Genomic DNA, 23,755 nt, shown 5'->3' with positions numbered 1-23,755 from the left:
CCCAAAATTTGTGGACAAATGGATTGAACTAGAAATGATCATGATGAGTGTGTTAACCCGAAGCAGAAAGACTCAAATGGTATATACTCTCATATCTGCATACTAGTCCAAGGGGCATGTCCCATGAAAGCCTTCACTTACCAGGAAAGTGGGACAGAGGGGAGGGCATCCTATTGGGACTCTAGATGAGAGAAGCATGAGATAAGAGCAAAGTAGAAGGATCCAGAGGGTCCTAGAAACCTACAAGTAGAACATTATGATAGGCAGATTTGGGCCCAGGGGTCCCGCTCAAACAAAGGCACCAGCCAAGGACAATACAGGTGGTAAACTTTAAACCCCTACTGAGATATAGCCAATGGACAGAACATTCTCTACAGTTGAGTGGAAAGTGGGGACTGACTTTCACATATACTCTGGTGCCTCATATTTGAACATGTCCCCTGGAGGGGGAGATCTGGTGGCACTCAGACGAAGGATAGCAGGTTACCAAGAAGAGACTTGATACCCTATGAGCATATACAGGGGGAGGAGGTCCCCCTCAGGAACAGTCATAGAGGAGGGGAATAAGGAGAAAATGGGAGGGAGGGAAGAATGGGAGGATACAAGGGATGGGATAACCATTGAGATGTAACAAGAATACATTAATAAAAAAAGAGGAAAAAAGGCAAATTCCACAGATAAATAAATAAATAAATATATAAGTATATAAATACATTCCATATCACAGATATCCATGCTCATGATACCTGTATGTCTGCAATACTCTGTCTAAGAGTAGTTATTTCTTATGCCTCCACTTCAAACTTGTCTAGTATGTATGATGTAATCAGCTTCAAATGGTGATCAGAAAAGCAACTTTGTGAACTAGGCTTATTACATAATTTACTGAGGAAGAATCTTGCCTGTGGCCTTCTGCTTGACTGATATATACAGAATCACAAATACTGTGGAAGGAAGAATAGTCCTTAAACAAAATTACTGAATGGTCATTGCACCTGGACCTAGGAACTCAGATGCAGAGCCTGAGGCCTGAGAATTCTTAGCAGTTCTCCAGAGAAAAAGCAAAGAAGAAAAGTATTGGGAAACATAAATGCACTCGTTAGTGACTATAGTAATAAAAAGAGGCTTACATGTGTACACAGAAATATTTCACACATGGTTTCCTGTGCTTGGTTGCTGAACTTTTACCAATAGTTTCATCTTGGTGACAGGATGTTCTCTTTGATTGTTCTCTTCGGGATTCTGAAGCTTTCTTTCTTTTTCTGTAGTTCAGACGACCCCAGATGCTTTTGGAGATTGAAAACCAAGAAAACATGGGAGGGAGACAAAGATATTGATTGTTTATTTTCTATTTATACAAAGCTTGGTTATGTAAAGAATGAACAGTTCAGTGGGAACCTAGATAAGCGGTAAGTGCCGCGTATTTAGTTCTCCTTGCACCAATATTTCATGTCTTTTATCTGATTTACCCCAGCATATTACCTGATAAATAACAAAATTCATTTTTTGGCTCTTATTACCCTATTTCCCATACTGTAAGTATACCTCATTCATTTTTTTCTGAGTTGTATTTTTCATGCAAGAACCAGAATGACACATACTTTCTACCTTTTTTTTTCCTGTAGGGATTCTTTTAATAGTGGCAGTGCTATTTCAGTGTCAAGTGTTGCCTCTGATAAGCATAATCCAAACTACTGCCATCACTTCATTTCCTAGAGATTGAGTAAAAGGTTTCTCTCAGTAGTGTGATAGAGTTCATTTCATCATTATAGAATTCCTGTGAAGAGATTTCTTTAATACTTCTGTCCTGCTTCCTGTGTATATTTCTTAAGACAATACTACATTTTTGTAAAATATAATATATATGTCATCCTTTCTGATCTGCTGTGCTGATAGATCCTGAGACTGAAATCAAGTTCAGAAACAGAAGGTCCATATGGGAACTGAATAGATTTTCATAAAATTTTATACAGAACCAGATATCCTTGTATGGAGCATTCCAGGTCTCTTTTTCCAAAGTTTTAATTTATAAATGAGTGTAGCAATCCTATATAAAATTTCTGTCATGTTTAATTTTAAATATTTTCACCATTTGTTATCCAAAGAAAAAGCTTCACAGTTTTTCTAACTTTTAATATTTATACATAACTAAGTCATGTATGGAATGGTTGTGTTTATTCACTCTATTTAAGAGTCTAGCACTAGATAAATCACCCTTTAATATTCTCTCTGTTTTATTACATGTCTTTCATTTCCAAAGGCAATTTACTAATTGGGTGAATGCCATTTGTACATGAGCACTGAAAAATATGTTCCTTGACTATTACTTGTGATAAACTTTCAATTGTGGTAGGTTTCTAATAGTACTAATATTGAATGTTAGGGAGAATAAAATACCATCGTATTGTGTCTGACACTTCCTGATGAACATCTTGTGCCATCTTATTGCACCTGGAGAAATAGACATGTGAATATCCTAGTCATTGTTTGTTCTTCACAGAATAGGTAAAACATGAGAAATTTGTTTTGCACCAAATTAGAGTATGTGAAAAAATCATACAGTATAAATTTGTTTTCATCTTAAATTGAAGTATTCATTCAATATTCTGCATTTGAAAGTTTTTACAAATTCACTCTTTCAGAAGAATGTTGTTTTACCCAATTTCTGGTAAGGTGACTACACTTCTGAGTTGTATTAGCATTCTTGGAATGTGATCTAACAAATTAGAATTCACGTAGGCCAACTTACCTAATCATGACTTATCTAATGATGACGTACCTAACCAGAATTTCTGTGACTGAGGAAAGTTTTTTTCATTGGGTCTTCAGTTTTTCATTAGAGCTTGTGATTATTTGATAAATAAAAGAGGGGCATTTCATAGCAATTTCATTATTGTGTATTTTAAGAATGCCTATAGATCTGATATCAGAGTACCAAAAGTGTTTTCAAATAGAATGATAGAATTTCATTTTTACAATATTTGAATGTAGTAAACTTTATGTGGGGAGTTAAATTATTCTTACTGTGTGCCCTCTGTTGTGATTTTGGAATCCCAGGTTTTCGTGATATTTTCTCTTGTTTATCTAAGACATGAGGGGAATGCAGTTGGCCATCACTCCCTCATTCTCACCTAGGCGTATAGTACTATCAAGGACAGAAGCCAATTTAACTCCATTCACATTAAGTCAAAATTCCAAAAATGTGAAAGCTATGTATTTTGAGACTGGTTGCCTTAGGTGCATTTTTTATTATTTAAGAATTTTTATATTATGTTTTGATGACATTTGCTATCCTCCTGAAAATATTTTTTAACCAATAATGTCTAATTTATGCTACTGGTATGCTTTTGCATATGGGTTCTTCATCTGGGCCATTTTTGTAATCACTATGGGATGCAAACCAAAAAAACTGGCTCTTCCTATTCTACGATCTATCAATTGCTAATATTCATCCATTTTTAGTGATTTTTCTAATTTCAAGAGGGAGAATTGACTTTGCTTTCTTTTCTGCTATATAAAGATATTGAATTTCCATGATACAAAATATTTTTTATTTTAAATAAAGAAAAAAACTTTAAGAAGTACAGGTTAATTTAAGGAAATAATATGCTGAGATTGCACTAATAGTTATGACCAATAGAAATTCTCACATTATTTTCTTAAGGTTATAAGCAAATGACAAACACTAAATTTGGCACTTAAAAATTAAAAGTGCCTTAAAATTGGAAAATGTCATGCCATTTGCTTGCTAGGAATCAGAAAACAATATGGCATATTATTGAAGAAATAATCCCCAACTGAAAGCCCAGATTTGGGCAGGTGGTTGTGGTACATGCTTTTAATCCAAGCATTTGGGAAGCAGAGGCAAGCACATCTCTGTTAGTTGGAGGCCGACCAGGTCTACAGAGAAAATTCAAGGACAGCTAAGGCTACCCAAAAAAGGCTTGTCTGGAAAACCTAAAGAAAACAAAGCAAGGAAAGCCCATAATTGGTGGGAAAAGCCAGAGATCATACCAGCTACACATCAACCAAGTGATCAAAGCAATAAAACACAACATGATCTGAAAGAAAAGCTGAAACAGTCATAAGAAAAAGAATAAAATGATACAGATTGATACACATGATTGTCAAACTGCTTAAGAAAATGATATCAGAAAAAAATCTTTATCTTGATAAAATATGTTTCATCCAGGACAGCCAGGACTACACAGAAAACCCTATCTCAAACAACCAACAAAAATACATGTTGGATTAATAATGTGGAAATTAGAATGAAGGGATTACAAAAGAAAAAAATCTTTATTAACCAGAACAAAACAATAGTAATCAGGCCAGACAATGATGGTCTTTGATGTTAAGAAGGGTGATTAAAAATGAATTGAATTATTAGAATTCTATAGACCTACCAAAAGAGAGAAGAGCTCACTCTTCATGAGAAACACTCATTGATATTATCAATAGCATATCACGAAACATTACTTGGCATCAAACAGAATAGAAACAGGAAAAAATTTGCTTAAAGTGGAGAGAAAGACCAAAAATAACTATTTCCATAAATTTAAAAACTTTCTCAGAGCTGGTGAAACAGACAATATACTTAGCTACTGATAATTTGTACATATAAATAAATCATATTTTGACCAGGGCTGATTATGTGTAAAAAAAAAAAAAGCATCAGAGTCTAGGTATCAAATTATGCCCTTGCATTTGTTCATGTGTGGTAAGTATTAGAATTCAAAAATAAAGGAATAAGCAGACTCACTGTCCATTGTGACATACTTCTCACCTTGCTCACAGAAAAGTGAATAAAATTGTATGAAATTTCAAAATAATAGAATCATGCTTGTGTGATATCCATCCCAAGGTCTTTTTATTAGAAACCTTACATAATTCCACAGATCTTTCTTTCCCATATGGCACAGAATTTGTATCACCAAAGCAATGGGTCAGCAAAACAAGAATTAAATACACAACCAATATGTTTAAAGTCTGATCTCTATTGATTTTTTGCTCTGATTTCAGACTGACAGCTAAGAATATCCACTTGATTTTGTCTCTTTATTTTGCCCTCGATGAAATCAATAGAAACCCTCATATTCTACCCAATATTTCACTGCTAGTTAAAGTCGAATGTAGCCTGCTCGAAGATTGGAGAATAAACAGTTTATCTTCAAAAAGAGGTGAATTTCTTCCTAACTTCTGCTGTACAAATCACAGAAGATATTTAATTGTACTTACAGGACCAATGTGGTTACCATCCGCCATACTTGGATCGCTCCTGTACATCTCTAAGAGGCCAGAGGTAAGGTTCGAGGAGTTGGTTTTAATGAAACATTGACTCCTTTCAATTGGATTTTCTGATCCAAGGCTGATTGAAAGGAAGCAAATGGGGTGGGTTATGTCTCTTTTGATGCATAGAATTCAAAGCATAAATACTGAGACACTTTAGAGGCTCATACCACTACTTTAACACAAATAGACATAAGGAACATCAGAAATATGAATTGTTTTACTAGAAGACTTAGGATTTTTATGTACCTTATAAGATACATGAAATTACATACCACCTTAATAATGGATAAGAAGTCAACACTTCCTAAGACACTCAGGCTTTCTTTAGCACACTTATTTTTGACTAAGCATTATGTATTCCCTCTTATCCAAGTTATTTGTTATGCTCAACTTCTTTCAGCTTTACTATGGACCATTTCATCCTTTCCTGAGCAATCAAGAACAGTTTCCATATCTATTCCAGATGGCTCCTAAGGACACATCTCTGGCACTGGCCATGGTGTCTTTATTGGTCCATTTCAGCTGGAACTGGGTGGGAGCAATTGTTTCAGATGATGACCCAGGATATCAATTTCTCTTGGAACTGAGAAGAGAGATGCAAGTGAACAGTGTATGTTTAGCCTTTGTAAGTATTATTATAGATGACAACAAGATTTTTTTGCAAAGGGCAGATACCTATTATAACCAGATCGTGACATCATCAGCAAAAGTGGTTATCATTTACGGAGACAAAGACTCTCATCTACAAGTGAACTTGAGACTATGGAATTTAGTAAACATTCAAAGAGTCTGGGTCACTACCTCTCAGTGGGATATGATCATAAATAATGGAAAATTCCTCCTTAAGTCTTATTTTGGGACTCTCACTTTCTCACACCACTACTCTGAAGTACCTGGTTTTAAAACGTTTATCCAGACAGCATACCCTTCCAACTACAGTGATGACTTTTTCTTGGCTAGATTGTGGTGGATGTATTGTAATTGTTCTTTGGCATCATCTAATTGTAAAAATATGCAAAATTGTTCAAATGAAACAATACTCAAATGGTTATTCAAGCACCATTTTGAAATGTCCTTGAGTGGTACAAGTTATGACCTATATAATGCTGTGTATGCTGTAGCCCATGCGCTCCATCAGATGCTTCAGCAACAAGTAGACACATGGCAAATGACTGCTGGAAAAGAGCTTGACTTTGACTCCTGGCAGGTAGTGTGTATTCCATGGTGTATCATGTAGTGAAATAGGTACAAGCTTCCTCATGGAAGCCCTAGCTTCTATCCAAGTATTTCTAAGATATTTTCTCTCAAACACGTACATTTCTGTGCTTTTATTGTATTTCATGTAAATTTTATTGTTGGTTGGACTCTATTCCAGCAACACTGAAACACAGATTTTCATAAACCAAGCTGATTGTAGTTTCCATAATATTTCTAAAACAAATATATTTCTTATTTCTCAAATTTGAAAAAAAATATAATGCTTTCTTATAAAATTTTTATTGGCAACAAGAAGCTGACTGATATTTTTAGTGATCAAGAAGTTGGGGATCAATGTCATAAGTACAGTTCTAATAACAGGAAATAAGTTTGTCACATTAACAATAAGGACCTCATTTTCCTATCTGTTTATCTGGTAATATTATAGAGGAAATGTGGTGGAGAATGTTACCCTACTCTCCAGGCATATTACTGAGGTGTGCGTGTGTTAGAGAATTAACTCCATTGAGAATCTGCTATTTCTGAATTATAATGTTATCTTACCTATACTTGGTTTTTTTTCCTACCTATTATCAAACTACTTGTAATTAGTCACATTTTTAGGCAAACAAATAAAAATTGAAGGCAATCTAAACTTCATATTTTCTTTCCTAATCTATAGGCATAGTTGAAACTAAAATAATAAATGTTTCAGATGGTCCCTTTCCTGAAAAACATCCAGTTTATAAACCCTGCTGGACAACAAGTGGACCTGAGTCAGGAAGAAAAAATGGACACAGAGTATGACATTTACCACACTATGGTTTTTTTGCCAATGCTTGGACTTAAGGTGAAAATAGGAAACTTTTTCCAATACCTATCTCATGGCCGGCAATTGTATATGTCGGAAGAAATGATAGAGTGGAACACAGACCTTAGACAGGTGTGTTGTATTGACTTGTAATTCTATGCAATGTAAGTACCACAAAATCTCAAAAATGACTTGACCATTGCCATAGCATATATCATTTTCATATGTATTCACTAAGTCATTTCCCACATTCTTAGACTTACGTTCAGAACATTATTCAAAGTAATTTAGCTCTCTGTCTAACTTTTTATCATCTATTTACCTATGATAGATATAAATTGTATATGTATATATAAACACTCATATACCTGTAAGTGTCACATTGCATAAGTCACAATACATTTATAATTTGTAATTACAAAATAAAATCAAATGTTCCTCCTTAATTTAATGCACTGTGGAAAAGGATGTTTTCCAATGGTACCATTTTCTAAGTCATTGCTACAATTTGAAGTGGGGAAATATCTTTTTATAATCCATTTGTGATTTTCCTCAGACTCCAACATCAATTTGCAGTATACCTTGTAGTCCAGGATTCAGGAAATCCCCTCAGGAGGAAAAGCTTGTTTGCTGTTTTGATTGTACCCCCTGCCCAGAGAATGAAATTTCTAACATGACAGGTAAGTACATAAGTCATGAAAAGTTTAAATAGAATAAGTAATTTCCCTAATTTTAGCATAGTTTTCAAAGAGGTCTTATGGAAACTGAAGGCATAAATCTCATCATAAAATAAAACAATTCAATAAGTCTGCCCCTTTAAATACCACACTCACATGTCCTGAACTATGATTTAATTCATTATTTTAAAACCATGAAATAAAATAGTATCTGATGGAAATTGCTTTATGGCATTAAGCATCTCTATAGCACTTATTTTTAGCCTAGAACTCAGCACTGTATAATACAGCATTATGTAATAAATATAATTTTCATATTTTCTAAAACATGTGAGCTTCGTATTTTATCTACTACACTACAAGCTTTGTGACAATGGGTAGATGTTCAGAGTTTCTGAACTTTGAGAAACATGCATTTATAGAGTGTTCTATCATATATAATGCTGTTATTTTGTAGGTAGCATTTTTATTTGTACCTAATCCATAAATGGATTTGAAGGCAGAATAAAATTCTAAAATAAATTTTTATAATAATTTTGAAAACAAGAATGAACATAAATATTTCATATTACTGAGTGACGGATAACTTCTTTGTGAAAAATAGAGATATGAACTTTTGAGAGTGATGCTATTGATAGTATATCCAGTAATGGAAAAATGGAAGCTATTTTTTGCAACTCCAACGCATACATAAATAATAAACTTAAACTTTCATTTAACTGGCAGAACAACATCTTTTTCTTTCATTGATAAACATGTGGAGTACAGCCACAAAAAAAAAATATTGACGTGTTAGACGTATGTTGTAGACTACCATGTTATTGAGAAAAAGAAGCTGATGGAATACTACATAGAAAATAAATTTAAGAAAATTATGTTTTAAATGTATTGAATATTGAGTAATTAAAAACAATGCTAATTCACAAAAAGATTTTAAAATTTGCATGCTGCTATTTCTTTCTTTTTTTGTTTTGTTTTGTTTTGCTTTGTTTTGTTTTTCCAAACAGGTTCTTTCTGTGTAGCCTTGGCTGTCCTGGACTCACTTTATAGACCAGGCTGGCCACGAACTCACGGAGATCTGCCTCCCTGTGCCTCCTGAGTGTTGGGATTAAAGGCATGCACCACTACACTGCTTTTTGTATTTTAGAGCTTGAAATAAAATATCTCATAATAAATAATTTTTAAATTATTAGGCTAAATAAAATACTTAAATACTTTTGTTCAGAAATTTAGAAAACAGTACTTAGAAAAATATGAGAGAAAGAACTAATAGCAAAGGAATGTACATTCCTGGATGGGATTAATGATATCATTGTTTTTAATTTTGTCTGTATTGTATCCAAAATTAAAATAGATTTGAAGATATCATATTATATATTACATGATATGTTTAGAAGGATTGCCCCCTCTATCATGTATTGTGTGTCATGTCTATGTCCTTAAGAGATGGAAAACTCTTTCATTGTTTTCTCAATAAATATTTTCATTTTTAAAAAATATTAAAACTAAGCTTAGCATCATCTCTCACTTAGGAATATTTTTAATTTCATTTTAAAACTATTTATTAAAATAAAATATAAGAGAAACATTTAGTTGTTTAGAGTACTGCCAGAGGTTTTGAAGATGAATATCAATGTCCATATGAATGTGCTTTCAGATCATGTTGTTGGAGTCATAGAGGCTTAAGCACTGAGACCAAAGAAAGTGAAAAAGAGATGTCACTGGTGGATTGAAACCAGAATAGCTCCTGAAAGGCTTTGATTCCTGATCCATTTTGTTTCTCATTTTATAATTTAAAACCACAGGACAGAGTTTGAAGGCAAGAAAGACTTTACAGAAGCTTATGTGTGGCAGTCAGCAGGTTGTTAAGGGCAAAGATTCATTGTTTTAACTATTTCTCCAGGTTCTAGGTATCCAGTGAAGACATTCTTGACAAATAGCAAATACAAGCAGTTATTTAAGTAAATTACTAAATAAATCAGTAAGTCAGTACATAATAACTGGTCTTTTCTACCTATTCTACTCAAATGTAAAAAAAGTTCACCTCCTAGTCATGATTGGAAATACTTAGTTATCTGATCATTCGAACAGAATGGGGTCTTTGATATCATACTTTTTTAAAAGTTGCTAAAATAATATTGACTTTATCTTTTGATAAAGACTCTAACTAATTTTGATGTTACTTTTAATAGATAAGTTGTTGACAATACTATGCATTTATTTATCAAAATGACCAAATTTTTAGGAACACAGTTAACTACTTGATCATTTAAAAATGTCTAAAATTATTTTAGAGAGCATTGACAGTCAAATATTATATAAGTTAGTAAAACTGGTAGATAGAATTTCTTAGTAAAATTCATTCCTTGAAACCACTTAGTAAATCTAATACTTTTAACATATTGAGATTTTATAAGTGGTAAATGTCTAATGCAGTCTGTTTTTCTTGACACCATTCATGCGGTCTTTATGAACTATCTGCCCTTAGTGGTGTTTGCATACTCAAACAGTTGCATAAGGATATTGGTATGTCATTTCAGCCTTGTAGCTGAGAGAAATGACAAAATATATGCAGAAGAATCTGCTTATATAGTTTTGCACTTGAGAGCTTACAGAAATGTTAAAAATAAATGTGCTTCTATAAATTTCTCTCATTAATCTATTTATTGTTAGAAACACGAATATTCTATCACAGTCTATTATTTTCCAGCAACCTACTAAAGTTGAACATGCAAGATAAATATATAAAACTGATTTGCATAATAGTGCGCCAAGATAATAGATTGGAAATTGCTATTAATTCCTACACATCAGCCAAATTTAATTTTCCACCTTTACAAAACATGAGAAATTTGACAAAAAAAAAATTCCGATGCATCAATATATGACTTTGGAATAAACAAGAAAAATTAAATCTGATGAAAGTTTGCTTTCTGTACCAGGCATGAATCAGTGTATGAAGTGCCCAGATGATCAATATGCCAACTCTGGACGAACTCGCTGCCTCAAAAAAGTTATTGCGTTCCTAGGTTATGAAGACCCTTTGGGATTATCTCTGGCCTGCGTGGCCCTGTGCTTCTCTGCTCTCACTGCTTTTGTACTTGGTGTCTTTTTGAAGCACCAAGACACGCCCACTGTCAAGGCCAACAACAGAACTCTCAGCTATGTTCTTCTCATCTCACTCATCTTTTGCTTTCTCTGTTCCCTGCTCTTCCTCGGCCGTCCCCATGTGGCCACATGCATCATGCAGCAGACCACATTTGCAATTGTGTTCACTGTGGCTGCCTCTACTGTCTTGGCCAAGACTATTACTGTAGTTCTGGCCTTCAAGTTTACTAATCCAAATAGAAAGATGAGGTGGCTTCTGCTCTCAGGGGCACCTAACTTCATCATTCCAATTTGCACCATGATTCAACTGGTTTTCTGTGGAATCTGGCTGGGCACTTCCCCTCCATTTGTCAATGCTGATGTACATGTTGAAAAACAGTACATTTTGATCATCTGTAACAAAGGTTCAATTACAGCCTTCTATTGTGTCCTGGGATACTTGGGCTCTATTGCCATAGGAAGTTTCACTGTGGCATTCTTGGCCAGGAGTCTACCTGACAAATTCAATGAAGCCAAGTTCCTGTCATTCAGCATGCTAGTGTTCTGTAGTGTCTGGGTCACCTTCCTACCTGTCTACCACAGTACAAAGGGCAAGGCTGCTGTGGCTGTGGAAGTCTTCTGTATCTTGGCCTCCAGTGCAGGGCTGCTTCTTTGCATTTTTGCCCCAAAGTGCTTCGTTATTTTGTTAAGACCAGAGAAAACGTCCATTCAGAAGTTCCATAATTTGCATTTTAAAATTGATAATGCTCATTAGAATTTCCTGACATATTTGCTAGATCAAACTTATCAAAATGATTACACTGATTCTTTTTATCATCAAATTTAGGTCAGACCATGCAACTTGTATTCATTAATAAATGAAAATTAAGATTGTTGGAATTATTTTTTTAAGTGTCTAGTTATCTGAAATTATTTCTTAGCCTGGCTACCATAAAAATAAATGAGTTTTTTTTTATAATATAAGGGATTAGAAAGCAATCTGAGCAGTTTAAGTCTGTTTCTAACCCTTTATGCTATTTTTGTCTTACTGCCAGGAAACATCCTTGTGTTATTTGCAATTTGTAGCTTTCCTTGGCTCTTCCTCCTTTTCTTGTTCTTCCTTAGACCTAGGTGCTAATTCACATGGATCAACCTTTTTGATCAGTCATTTATACACTTATAATACTTGTTTACTTCATTTTCACACTTGTGGTTGAAGAGTGTTAGCTGGGAAATGGGTCTGGATTTTGGAAATTGACTTTTAATTTCACTCTTCTAGTAGAAATTATGTGTTATTATTCTGTTCCATAGCAAATAATTATAAGAGAAGAGTATGTGGATATTTGTTCAATAAAGAGAATGTTTGTTTTTATAAGAAACTACAGATGTATGCTAAACCTACAAATGATACAAATAAAAATCACTTGGAATAAGATAATTTCACCTTTGTTCAGTTTGAAGTCTGGCAGTACATTAAAGCTCCACCAAATGATCCCATACCTATGCATTAGCACCATTAGTTAGACATCGTGGGTTATTAAAAAGCAACATAAAATAGTTGAAAAAATGGATTTTGGGATTGATCTGGGCTAAGTTTTATGTGTTAATACATAGTACCTCCAAATTACATCCCATTTTTCTAAAAGTCTTACCCAAAAAGAAGAATATGTAACATGGTAGAACCAGAAAGAACATACAAAAGATAAGTATCAACTGTACAATGTTGAGAGGGGAAAGTGCTTGTTATTTGGAGACCTCTCTAAATACTTAAAAAGTACATTACAGAACAAAACTTTGAACTAGAACAGGTAGTTCACAAAGAGAACGTGGGTCTCATATTGGTAAGGAGTGTGACTTTAATTCCTTTCACATTTATGATTACTCAAATCTTAGTCATATATATAAAGAACATGGAAACCTGAGTTTTCCTGAGTTTAATTAGTGTTTATAAGGGGAAAAAGTTCCTTCTTTGTACTTCCATATTCTAGGAACAATTTCAGATATATTTGTCTTCTTCCAGTTTTAAATTGAGCATGATTTTCTTATTCTAGTTTATCCATTTCTAAAGGAAATTGAAACATCCTTGGCTCCATATGATTCTGAGTTTAAGAATGTACTTGTATTCAGAGGATCATATGTATGAGCTGAGATGAAATTTATTAGGAAAGTATTTTTAGAATATATTATTTCCCCTTAGGCTGAGCTTCTACACAGAGTTCTAGGATTTCATGAAATGGGCAGGCACTACTAAACTGCTACAGCCCTGGTGTGAGCATTCTTTGTACTCATTTTATCCTCCAGAGCTTCTTTCTTGACTCTAAATAGCTGATTTATCTCAACATCTAAATGTTCAGTGTCATGACCCTTGTAACTAATAATGTGGAAAAGGTGTATGGAATTCCTAGCAAACTCTGGAATGCCTATGTAATCACAGAAAAGGTCAGGCCTATAAAATGGACAAATAGTATTGCTTGGTCTTGCCAAGAATCTGTGTCCAGAATAATACATTTGTTGAGGATTTCTGTTTGTGGTGATTGAACCACGGCATGATTAAGGAAAGATTGGGAAGAGAAGAGGGAGGGTCCTAGGAATAGGCTGTATACTAATAAAATAAATAAATGTAGAAAATTGTCTCTATCCTCTTCTCATTTGGAGAGAGGCAGAGAGAGAGAGAGAGAGAGAGAGAGAGAACACCAGCTGTAGACTAATGCTGGCCCTATGCTTGCCGTTTCAGTGTCATGAGCCCTACTTAGTTGATTCTTTGGGGCATGTCCTCCCCAACTCCTACATTCTTTCCTCCCCTTCTTCTGTGGGGTTCCCTGATCTCCAAAGGGAAGGACCCAATGGAGACCAACAATTTAAAATCCCTCTTCACATTGTGTGTCTTTGCAACACTCCCGCCTGATGCTAAAGAAAGGGGCTTTGATGGTTAAGGGACAAGGCACAAATCTATGAGTATAACAGGATATCATTAGTAATAATTGCATTTTTAAAAAGAACAATTAGTTGTATTTTATTCTAACATAGGCTTTTGGGCTATCTAATCTCTAGTTTCTGGATATCCAAGCAGTATCTGCCATGGGATCCCTCATGTGGAGGAGGCCTCAACTTAAATCTGATACTCTTTGGCTCCTCCAACATATTTTGTGCTGTAATTATCACAGCAACTTTTCTAGGGTGGACTGAATGTAGTTGGAGGGTTTTATGGCAGAGTCCAGGTTTCTCTTTCCACAGCCTGAAGATTACCTTCTCTCTCCAAAGAGATGAGAAAATAGGAGTGAAGGATGCTAGCTCATATCAGCTTGACCTCTTTATGGTCAATTATCTCAGTGGAAGTTTTCATCAGCAATGGGTGCCTGCTGTGACTTATTAGAGAATGACCTTCTGTCCTAACATCGGTCTATATTGTTTAGGATACTCCACAGGACTTCCTTGGCCAAAACTTTAACCAAATGTAACCCAGTCACACCAGAGGAAGATCTCATTGGTTTCTAAACTGGGACTCCTGAACCCTCTGGGATCTTCCATCCCTGCACTCTTCCATACCATTCTCACACAGAGTCCATCACAGACTCCCAGCATCTTTCCCTGGAGTCTCTCAGATGACTTCTCTGTTGGGCTAATATCCACTTGTGAGTATACTGTGCATGCCAGGCATCCACATGTGTGTGAATTTATGTCTAGGTCTACAATCCCCTTCAATTGATCAGCATATTTGTTTTTATGCCAATACCCTGTTGTTTTTATTACTATAGCTCTGTAGTGCAACTTGAACTCAAGGATGGTGATACCTCCAGCAGCTTTTGTCTTTTTGTTTGTTGAATTGATTTGGCTATCCACTTTTGTTTTGTTTGTTATTCTTTTGGCTGTCCCATTTTGTTTGTTTGTTTTTAATTTTCCATATGTAGTTCAGAATTGTCCTTTCAAACTCTGTAAATATTTCTGTTGGCTTTTGGTGAGGATTTAATTGAATCTATATATTGCTTTTGATAAGATGGGCATTTTTACTCTGCTAATTTTACCAGTTCATGAGCATGGGCATCTTTCAATCTTCATTATCTTCTTTAATTTCTTTCTTCAAAGTTTTCACTGCATAAGTCTTTCATTCGCTTTGCTAGAATTATCATAAGATATTTTATATTATTTGTGGCTATTGTAAAGGGTATTGTTTCACTGAATTCTTCCAAAGTCCATTTGTCATTTGTATATAGGAGGTATACATTTTTTGAGTTAGTTTTATATCCAGCCACCTTGTTGAAAGTGTTTATCTGCTATGGGCTTTCATTAGTAGAATATTTTTGGTACAATATGTACTCCCATATAATCTGTAAATAGTTGTTTAGAAAATTTATCTTTTATATTATATCCATTTTATCTTCATTTCTCTTAATGTTCTAGCTTACACTTTCAGTAACATATTTAATAGGTATTGTCAAAATAGGTGTCATGACCCCTCCAGTGGAGTCTGTGTGACAAACATTACTACAGAACCCAATGCTCCAACCCCTACACAAGGAAGAGCCTCCTGGAAACTGGTCTGATGTTCCTGCCAGGAGCAAATGATTGCAGTTTTATTTCTCACTCATTTGTTTTGAAATATCATATCTGGTTTCATTCTTCTGACCTACTATCATATCAAAGAACTCTTCAGACATAACTGTGTTGCTAGGCAACCCTTAACTAACACTGCAGACAGGTCACTCAGTTAAGTTTAGCATTAAGTTCCGTTCCACTTGTTAATCAATCACAAGTGAATAATTTATATTATGACTTACAAATAAGCTGTTTTTAAGAAAAACTCCAGGTAGTGACTGAAGAGCTAATAAAAACAAACTGTACTGACTCACATATGTTTGACATAATAAGAGAACACTGACCTTTGATAAAGAGGGCATATGAACTGATACCAATCTAATGACTTATAAATGATTGTTCAAGGTTGATGACAATATTATTATACTACATCCTGTATTTTAAATTGTATAAAAAATAATGTAACCATGAGGGACTCTCCCCGTTTCAGGAGATGTGTATAAAAACCTGGCTTGCTTATCTCCAATTCAACCTCAGATGCAAACACTACCTCTGTTTTGTCTCTGTTTGTGACTTGCCTATTTGTGTCCACCAACGCTTCGAGAACCCTCGTTCCCAAGGACCTATACATGACTGAGATGGTCTGTGGCAGCTGGTGCCCAACGTGGGGCTCAAAGTAAAGTAAGCTTTCTCTTCTCTTTTTAAATATTTTTTCAGACAAAGATAAGGACCTCACCAAAGAGTGCTACAGACTGTTCAACAAAAGGAAAGGCTGAGCTAAGAGGCGAGTAGCTAAGAATTAGGGGACATTCACAGTCCATGAGCAGGGATATGTTCTTGATAGTATTAAGTCATATGTTAGAAGGCAGAGGTGTTAAAACCTCAAAAGAGAGTTTGACAAAATTTTATGATTTTTTTTGTTACTAAAAGAGACACTAGATAGGATACTCCCTCCCTCTAAGGAAACAGACATGTTATTAAAACAACTTGCATGGAAAAAATGCCAATACTCTCTGTCATGAACTAATCAGACTAATTAGAAAAACAAGGACTTACAAGATTATGGCTCAGCCAGTGGTAGTTCCAGGGTATGGCCTACACATTGTAGCTATGTAATGGAAACATTTCCGTGCCTTCAGAACGTAAAAGGGAGTAACAATCAGAAAATTTCATGCTTCTCTTGTGGTCAGCAGGGTCACATTAGTCGTGACTACACCAAGGGAAAGCAGATCACCTATAAGAAAAACAAGCTTCCAGGGTTGTATCCTCAGTGTAAAAAAAAAAATTTAAAACATGAGTGTATATCAAAGTTTCACAAAGATGAGACCCCCCCCCTTACAGATGGAGTGACCAAAAAATGAGGTGAGGGCAAACCATCAGCCCCAAAATAAAAAGAGGGCATAAAGAAGAAAAACAAAGTAACTTAAATCCTCTCACCTTTGAATTTAACATCTTAGATCTAGCAGACCAACACAAGGAAACACAGGGTTAGATCTTATAGTAAACAAAGATTATGGGCTTTCTCTTTATGAGGGAGTACAATTGATAGAAAAAATTATGCTTAGGCCTTTTAAAAACTGTACAAATAACCGAAGATCTCTAATAACTATAAAGGTGTAAGAAAAATATTCAAGAAATTGAATACAGATAAAATTTCATGGATAAATGAGGAGACTGTTGAGATTAATCAGTGGCCCCTAACATAAGAAAAGATACAGACATTAGAACAACTTGTTAAAAAAAAATTAGATACAGGACGTATAGAAAAATCAAATAGTCCATGAAATACTCCCATGTTTGTTATCAAGAAAAAAATCAGGGAAATGAAGATTTTTACAAGATTTATGAGCTATAAATAAAACTATACATGATACAGGTTCCCTTCAATCTGGCCTTCCTTCTCCTGTAGCTATTCCTGAAGGCTATTACATTATTGTTATAGATCTGAAAGATTTTTTTTTCACGATTAAATTACATCCTAAGGATTCTCATAAATTAATATTTAACATATCTTCAGTTAATTTCCAGAGACCTTGTCAAAGATATCAATGAAAAGTCTTGCCTCAAGGAATAAAAAATAGCCCCATACTTTGTAAAATATTTATGGACCAAACATTAAAATCTGTTAGAAATAAATATAAAAAGGCTTTTATTTTACATTATATAGATGATATTCTTATAACAGAAAAGGCAAAAAAAAAATAACTAAATCCATTCTTAAATAAACAATTGAGTCTTTAACTCAATATATGTTGGTTATTGTCCCTGACAAAATACAACATAATAGGCCAATCAGTTACATGAGAAAAACTATCTATAACAATTTTATTATGTCACAAAAGTTACAATTTAGGATCAATAAATTTAAAATGCTTAATGATTTTCAAAAATTATTGAAAATATAAATTGAATTAGATCCTATTTAAAAATTACTACTGGACAATTACATCATTGGTTTAAAACTCTAAAAAGAGACCCAGATCCAATATAGCCCAGACAGTTAACACAAAAAGCCTTAGTACAACTAGAACTAATAAAACAAAGGGTACAGAATGCCAAAGTACAACAAATTAATTATACTAAGCCTTGGTCTCTCAGTGTATTAAAAACTACTTATGCACCCATTCCTGCCTCCAGCAGGATGGGATTTTGGAGTGGATATATTTGCCTCACACAAATAAAAATGGCTTCTTCCTGTCCATATGTGTATAGCCAATTACTTACAAAAGAAAGATTAAAATCTTGAGATTTACTCAGAAAAGAAATGCAAAAAAAATTATTCCTTATAGTAAAGAACAGTTAGATACTCTTTTACAAACATATGACATTGAAGAATTGCTCTATCATATTATATGGGTCAAATAAAATTTTAAATACCTCAGAAGAAGCTATTTGCAATTGACATCTGAGAAAGGTATAATTAGTTTTCTCTAATGGATTGTCATTTAGTTAATTACTCACACTCCTAGACAAATCCAGAAGTACTAGGTAAATATACTCTATTTGTCAGAGGCCTATTTGTTTCATTTTGTTGGCTTTGCTATTTTTTGTTTTATTGTTTGTTTTGATTTTTGGGAAAGGGGAAAACATATGATCTGAATGATTTGTATGAAAATTTTAAGTAAAAAGATAAAAGCAATATAATGTGCAATTGAAACATTTTTAAAGCTAAGGATTACATCTAAGTATGCCCAAAATCTTAAGGCTGAAGCAAGATGAATGAAATAATTTAAATAGACCCATAATATCCATTATGTTATGTGTTAATTAATTTCCCCACCCAAAACAATCTAGAGTTACACAGAGTTAGCAATGAATTCCATCAGAACATCAATACTCCTCAAAATATGAGTTCTTTCATATGAGTTCTGTTAGTAGGTCTCCAAAATTAAACATTAATATAGACTGATGTTATAATCAGAACAGATACACTAACCTTACACTTCTTGAGGGTAATACTATTGTCTAAATATATCTCTTCCCAGAGAGAATAAACTTTTGTCAGTCCTTGTAAAAATGTTAATAATATGCCTTGAGATCATTTAAAACCATGGATTTAACCTGGTTTCTTTTTAACTGTATACTCACCCTATTTTATTTAACCTGCCTTGAAAGGAGCAACTGGAATGAACTTATCATTACCTGGATAACCTAAGTTAAACTAAATGCATAACTCTGACCATAAGAAATCTACTCCTCATGCAGATGACCCATGCTAGTGTATTTTGTAAGTATGTGCTGTGGTAATCACTTGCTGAACACAGACAACATGTTGAAACATACTGAAACAAAACTATGCCAAATATGTTGGGAGCAATATGTAGATAAAACTTTTGACATCCTCTTTAAATTGTAAGTGCAATTCTGGTTCAGTTGTATTTGATAAAATAGCTGTTTTCCTTGTGTAACTCTGTTAAAGATTTCTTTAGAAAGCATTTCCATAACTTCAAAGCAGCTAGCTTATTTGGTCCACAGTAGACTGTTGCAAACAGGACTTTTTTTAAGATTGCATTTTCTTAGCCTTAAGAGAATGGACTATAAATGTGACTGCTAGCTGGCCTAGCCATTTTCTCCAATCTCTTTTGGGACCACAAGTAAGGTATCCTATTCTCCAAATCAGCAGAAAACAATCAAAAGAAGAGCAAGTCCCATCCCCTCACCTTGGAGTGGATGGTTTTGGTCATTTAAAGGGCTATTCATATTTGTTGTCATTTATGGGAGTTGGATATAAGTTATAAGTACTCTTTATCCGGGGAATAAAACAAGGTATAAGAACGTAGACTCAGGAATATGTCTCTTTTTTTTTCTTCTTTTCCCTCCATCCTTAGGTAAGAGGAATGAGATTGAGAAGGAAAAGGAGGGGTTGCAGTATAGAAATAACATGAGAGTGTATTACTGAATCTGCCCTTTAACTATAGAGCTATTGTCTTTCTAAAATATGTTTATTATAACTTATTTACATAACATCTTGATTATAATCCCCTCTCTCTTATCTTCTTGTTACCACTTTCCCTGTCTCTTCCATGTAGGTTCTCTTATGCCAGCAGGTAGGGCTAGAATGGGAGGGGACTCAGGCCCAACATTTTTTCTCCCTGAGGGCTGAGTGGGATATTGAATGTTGACAACCCAGCCTCCTCCTACACTGCCCGGAGGAAAAATACAATGAGTCTGGAGTCTCTTCAGAGCAAGGTCTCAATTTTATTATGGCTGGGTTTTTTAATATAGAGTATAGGGAGCGAGTGGGGCATAAAAAGTCAGGACATATGACATCTCCCAGGACATTCAGTGGTCTGATACTGTGGGACCAATCAGTTTGTGTTACATGGTTGTTGGTATGCAGGGTTTGCACCAGGTTGTGCGCAGATGAACCATACTGAGTCATTTTATGTGGAAGTACCCACCAGAGAATGTTGCTGAAACCGGGCCAGGCTTGGTTCTGTCTTCAACACCTCAGAGGCTGACAGTTTCGGCCATGGGGTCCAACATCTCCCCCTTTTTGTTCTGTTTGATGGACATCAGTTTATGGCCCCTGTCTTAGGTTGTCCCTCACATTGAGGTCTTACCCGTAATTAGGTACCAGGACACCATCCACCTTAAGCTCCTCTTTTGTCTGTCTTAGGTTGTCCAGGATCCACCTGGATCTTACCTGTTGTGGATCAAGCGGAGGGCAGGGGGCAAGGCCTCTATCTTTAGAGCCCTGATTGGTCATAAATGGAAGCTGGTTAATGCATGACAAGCCTCTGGTAATATATCTCTACCTGGTGGAGCCTTATTGTCTCAAGCATCTGTTGAATAAAATGTACCAGTTTGGTCACAATGCAAGGCCAAGAGTAAATATGAGAATAAAAAGTGTCAGGGGACCAAGCAGGGGAAGAGGATAGGGCAAAATGTCGTTGAAGCTGGTCCAAAGAGAATTTTCTTGGAGCCCCTGTCAGTGCCATCCCAGGTCCTCTTGGAGCTCTTTAATCTTTTTCCTGATGATGTCCAACTTATTGGCATAGAAGCAACACTTTTCCTGTAAAAACAAGTGTATCCTACCCACCCCCAGGCTGTTAGTAAGTCTAGCCTTCTTCTATTCTGTAATACCACCTCTGCGAGGGAATCTATCTGGTCTTGAATATCTGGAATGGTGCTGGAGAGGGCTCATATATCTTCTATTAATTGTTTAGAGAGTTTAACATGTAAGTGAGAAGCTGGGCCCATCCTGTGTGTGTGGTGACTCCAGCGGTGACCCCCAGACCAATCAGGAGGAGATCATCTGGATGTTCCTTTTTGGCCTACCACTGATATAGTAAAAGGAAGGTAAGGGGACAGGCCCATCACCAGGAATAATGTTGATGTCCATGGCCAGCATGGTGGATACACAAAGTCCAGTCCAATTGGCAGGCTGGTACATATAATCTAGTCCTCCCCCACAACTCATATTAGGGGCTATCCTGAGGACTGTGGGACACTCAAGCATCTTTGGGCTTGGATTTCTCTCTGCAAGCTCCTGGCCCATCTGAGTCACAGAAAGTGAACTAGGAGATATGAGTTGGGCACTGGCAACAACCTACATTGTCCACCATAAAAAAGGATGTCTGAAGGGTACCTGAGCAGATTTCTTCTTGGAACTCTCTTGGCCTGCCCCTAACCTGCCTGATCCAACTGGGGCACAGACAGGGAATCCACCAGAGCTGAGGTAGGAGTAGTCTCTAATACCCATTGTCCAGCATGGTCAGGAGGCTTCCTTCCTGGGAACCCTAGAATACAGCCTTTATCTTGGAGCTCTCTCCACCTGCTCCCAATGTACAAGGCCCATGTGGAATACAGCAACTCCATTGGATGAGAAAGGAATTGAATAAATCCTATAAAGAATTATAGGAAAATACCATCAAGTGGGAGAAATAAATGAATAAAACTCTTCAAGACATAAAATGGGAATTAGAAAACACAAAGAAAACACAATCTGAGGGAAGCCTGGAGTTGGAAAAACTAGGGAAGAGAACAGAAATGGCAGACATAAGAAACACCAACAAAATAGAAGAGATGGAGGAGAGACTCTGAAGTGTAAAAGATACAGTTGACATTGATACATAAGTCAAAGAAAATGTTAAAACTAAAAAGTTCCTGATACAAATCATCACTCAAAGAAACACAGGAAAATACACTCAAACAGATGAAGGAACTGAATAAATTCTATAAAGAATTGCAGGAGAATTACAGGAAAATTCAATCAAGTGGCAGAAAGAAATGCATAAGACTATTCAAGACCTACAATGGAAATTAGAAGTTACAAAGAAAACACAAGCTGGGGCAATCTTAGAGGTGGAAAACACAGGGAATAGAACAGGAATGATGCACACAAGCCATGCCAATCAAGTACAAGAAATGGAAGACAGAATCTCAAATGTGGAAGATCTGATTGTAGTTATAGATACATCAATCTATCTAACATTATCTAACATTAAAACTAAAAAGTTCCCAACACAAAACACCCAAGAAACATGGGACACTACAAAAAGACTAAAGTTAAGAATAATAAGAACAGAAGAAGAAGAATACTCTAAACTACAAGGCCCAAAAACCTTTTCAACAAAATCATAGAAGAAAATTTCCCCAACCTAAAGAAGGAAATGCCCATGAACATACAAGAAGCCTACATAACTCCAAATATATTGGACCAGAAAAGAGAATCCTCATGCCATATAGTAAAGCACCAAATGAACAGAACAAAGGAAGAATATTAAAAGATGCAAAAAAAAAGTCCAAGTCACATATGGTGTATTTTGTTGAGTAATTTTGCATCAATAATCATAAGGAAATTATTCTAGAATTCTCTTTCTTTGTAGAGTCTTTGTGTGATTAGTTACCATAGTGACTGTGTCCTCATAGAATGAGGGAATGAATACAGAGCATCATAGTGAGGCATTGTGCAGAGAGTGAGAGATGTTGGAGTACTGAGTCCTAAACGGAATACTTTTCTTAAAACCTTCTCCACAGGGCTCAGAGAACTTTGTAGAAGAGCAGGCACAACTAGTATATGTGCTAAAGAAGATGTAGGATAATCTAGTACAATATGATCATTGCTCATAAAGCTGAAAGAAGTAGACACACATTCCTATCCTTAACACAGAAGCAATCTCCAATTGATATGTACATTAAAATGAAAATTTAGAGGGAGATCCAAGATGGTGGTGAGCAGTGTGGACTGTGTTTGAAAGCTCCAGTGAACAATTCAGGGAATTGTACAGATTTCTGAGCCAGGAACACCAAGGTCCCCACACCACGGCAGCAGAAGTGCTCCACGGTTCGGAGGGACCAGGGTGCGGAGGATCTGCTTGCCCCTGCACACAGGAGGAGCATGGACTTTCTAGGATCAGAGCAGCAGCGGCAGAGACAGCAGTGCCACCAGCGGCTCCAGCAGCACCAGCGGCTCCAGTGGCACCAGCGGCGGTGGCTGAGGTTTGCAGCTCAGAACCTTCCAGTGGAGGTGATTGGTGTGGTGGACGGTGGGAGTTGCTGCGGGAGAGGGGAGTCTGGACAGGATTTGGGTCGCGTGGTGCCTTGAGACCCAAACTGGACACAGCAGACAGTTCAGCCCCAGAGTCCTGGGTTTGCTCAGTGAGCTGTGCCGTGGAGAAGCTGGCTCAGCTCAGCAAGCAATTCTGCCCGAGGC

The 23,755-nt window shown here is 35.7% G+C and overlaps 1 protein-coding gene across 1 annotated transcript; it reads left to right on the top strand.

Moving 5' to 3' along the window:
• Positions 1 to 1,212: 1,212 nt before the first annotated feature.
• On the top strand, positions 1,213 to 11,839 carry LOC311578248 (vomeronasal type-2 receptor 116-like; the record flags this gene model as incomplete). The annotated part of the gene is made up of 5 exons (XM_084748100.1): positions 1,213 to 1,409; positions 5,023 to 5,302; positions 5,693 to 6,499; positions 7,857 to 7,980; positions 10,920 to 11,839. The coding sequence occupies 5 exons, from the start codon at positions 1,213 to 1,215 to the stop codon at positions 11,837 to 11,839; spliced, it is 2,328 nt and encodes a 775-aa protein (XP_084604226.1).
• Between the last annotated feature and the right edge of the window lie 11,916 nt (positions 11,840 to 23,755).

The sequence above is a fragment of the Acomys minous genome (genome assembly GCF_964271855.1).
Source record: "Acomys minous genome assembly, chromosome: 2".
NCBI classification, from domain to species: domain Eukaryota; kingdom Metazoa; phylum Chordata; class Mammalia; order Rodentia; family Muridae; genus Acomys; species Acomys minous.
Note: the sequence above shows the minus strand (reverse complement) of the source record. Positions and strands in the feature narration are given on the sequence as shown.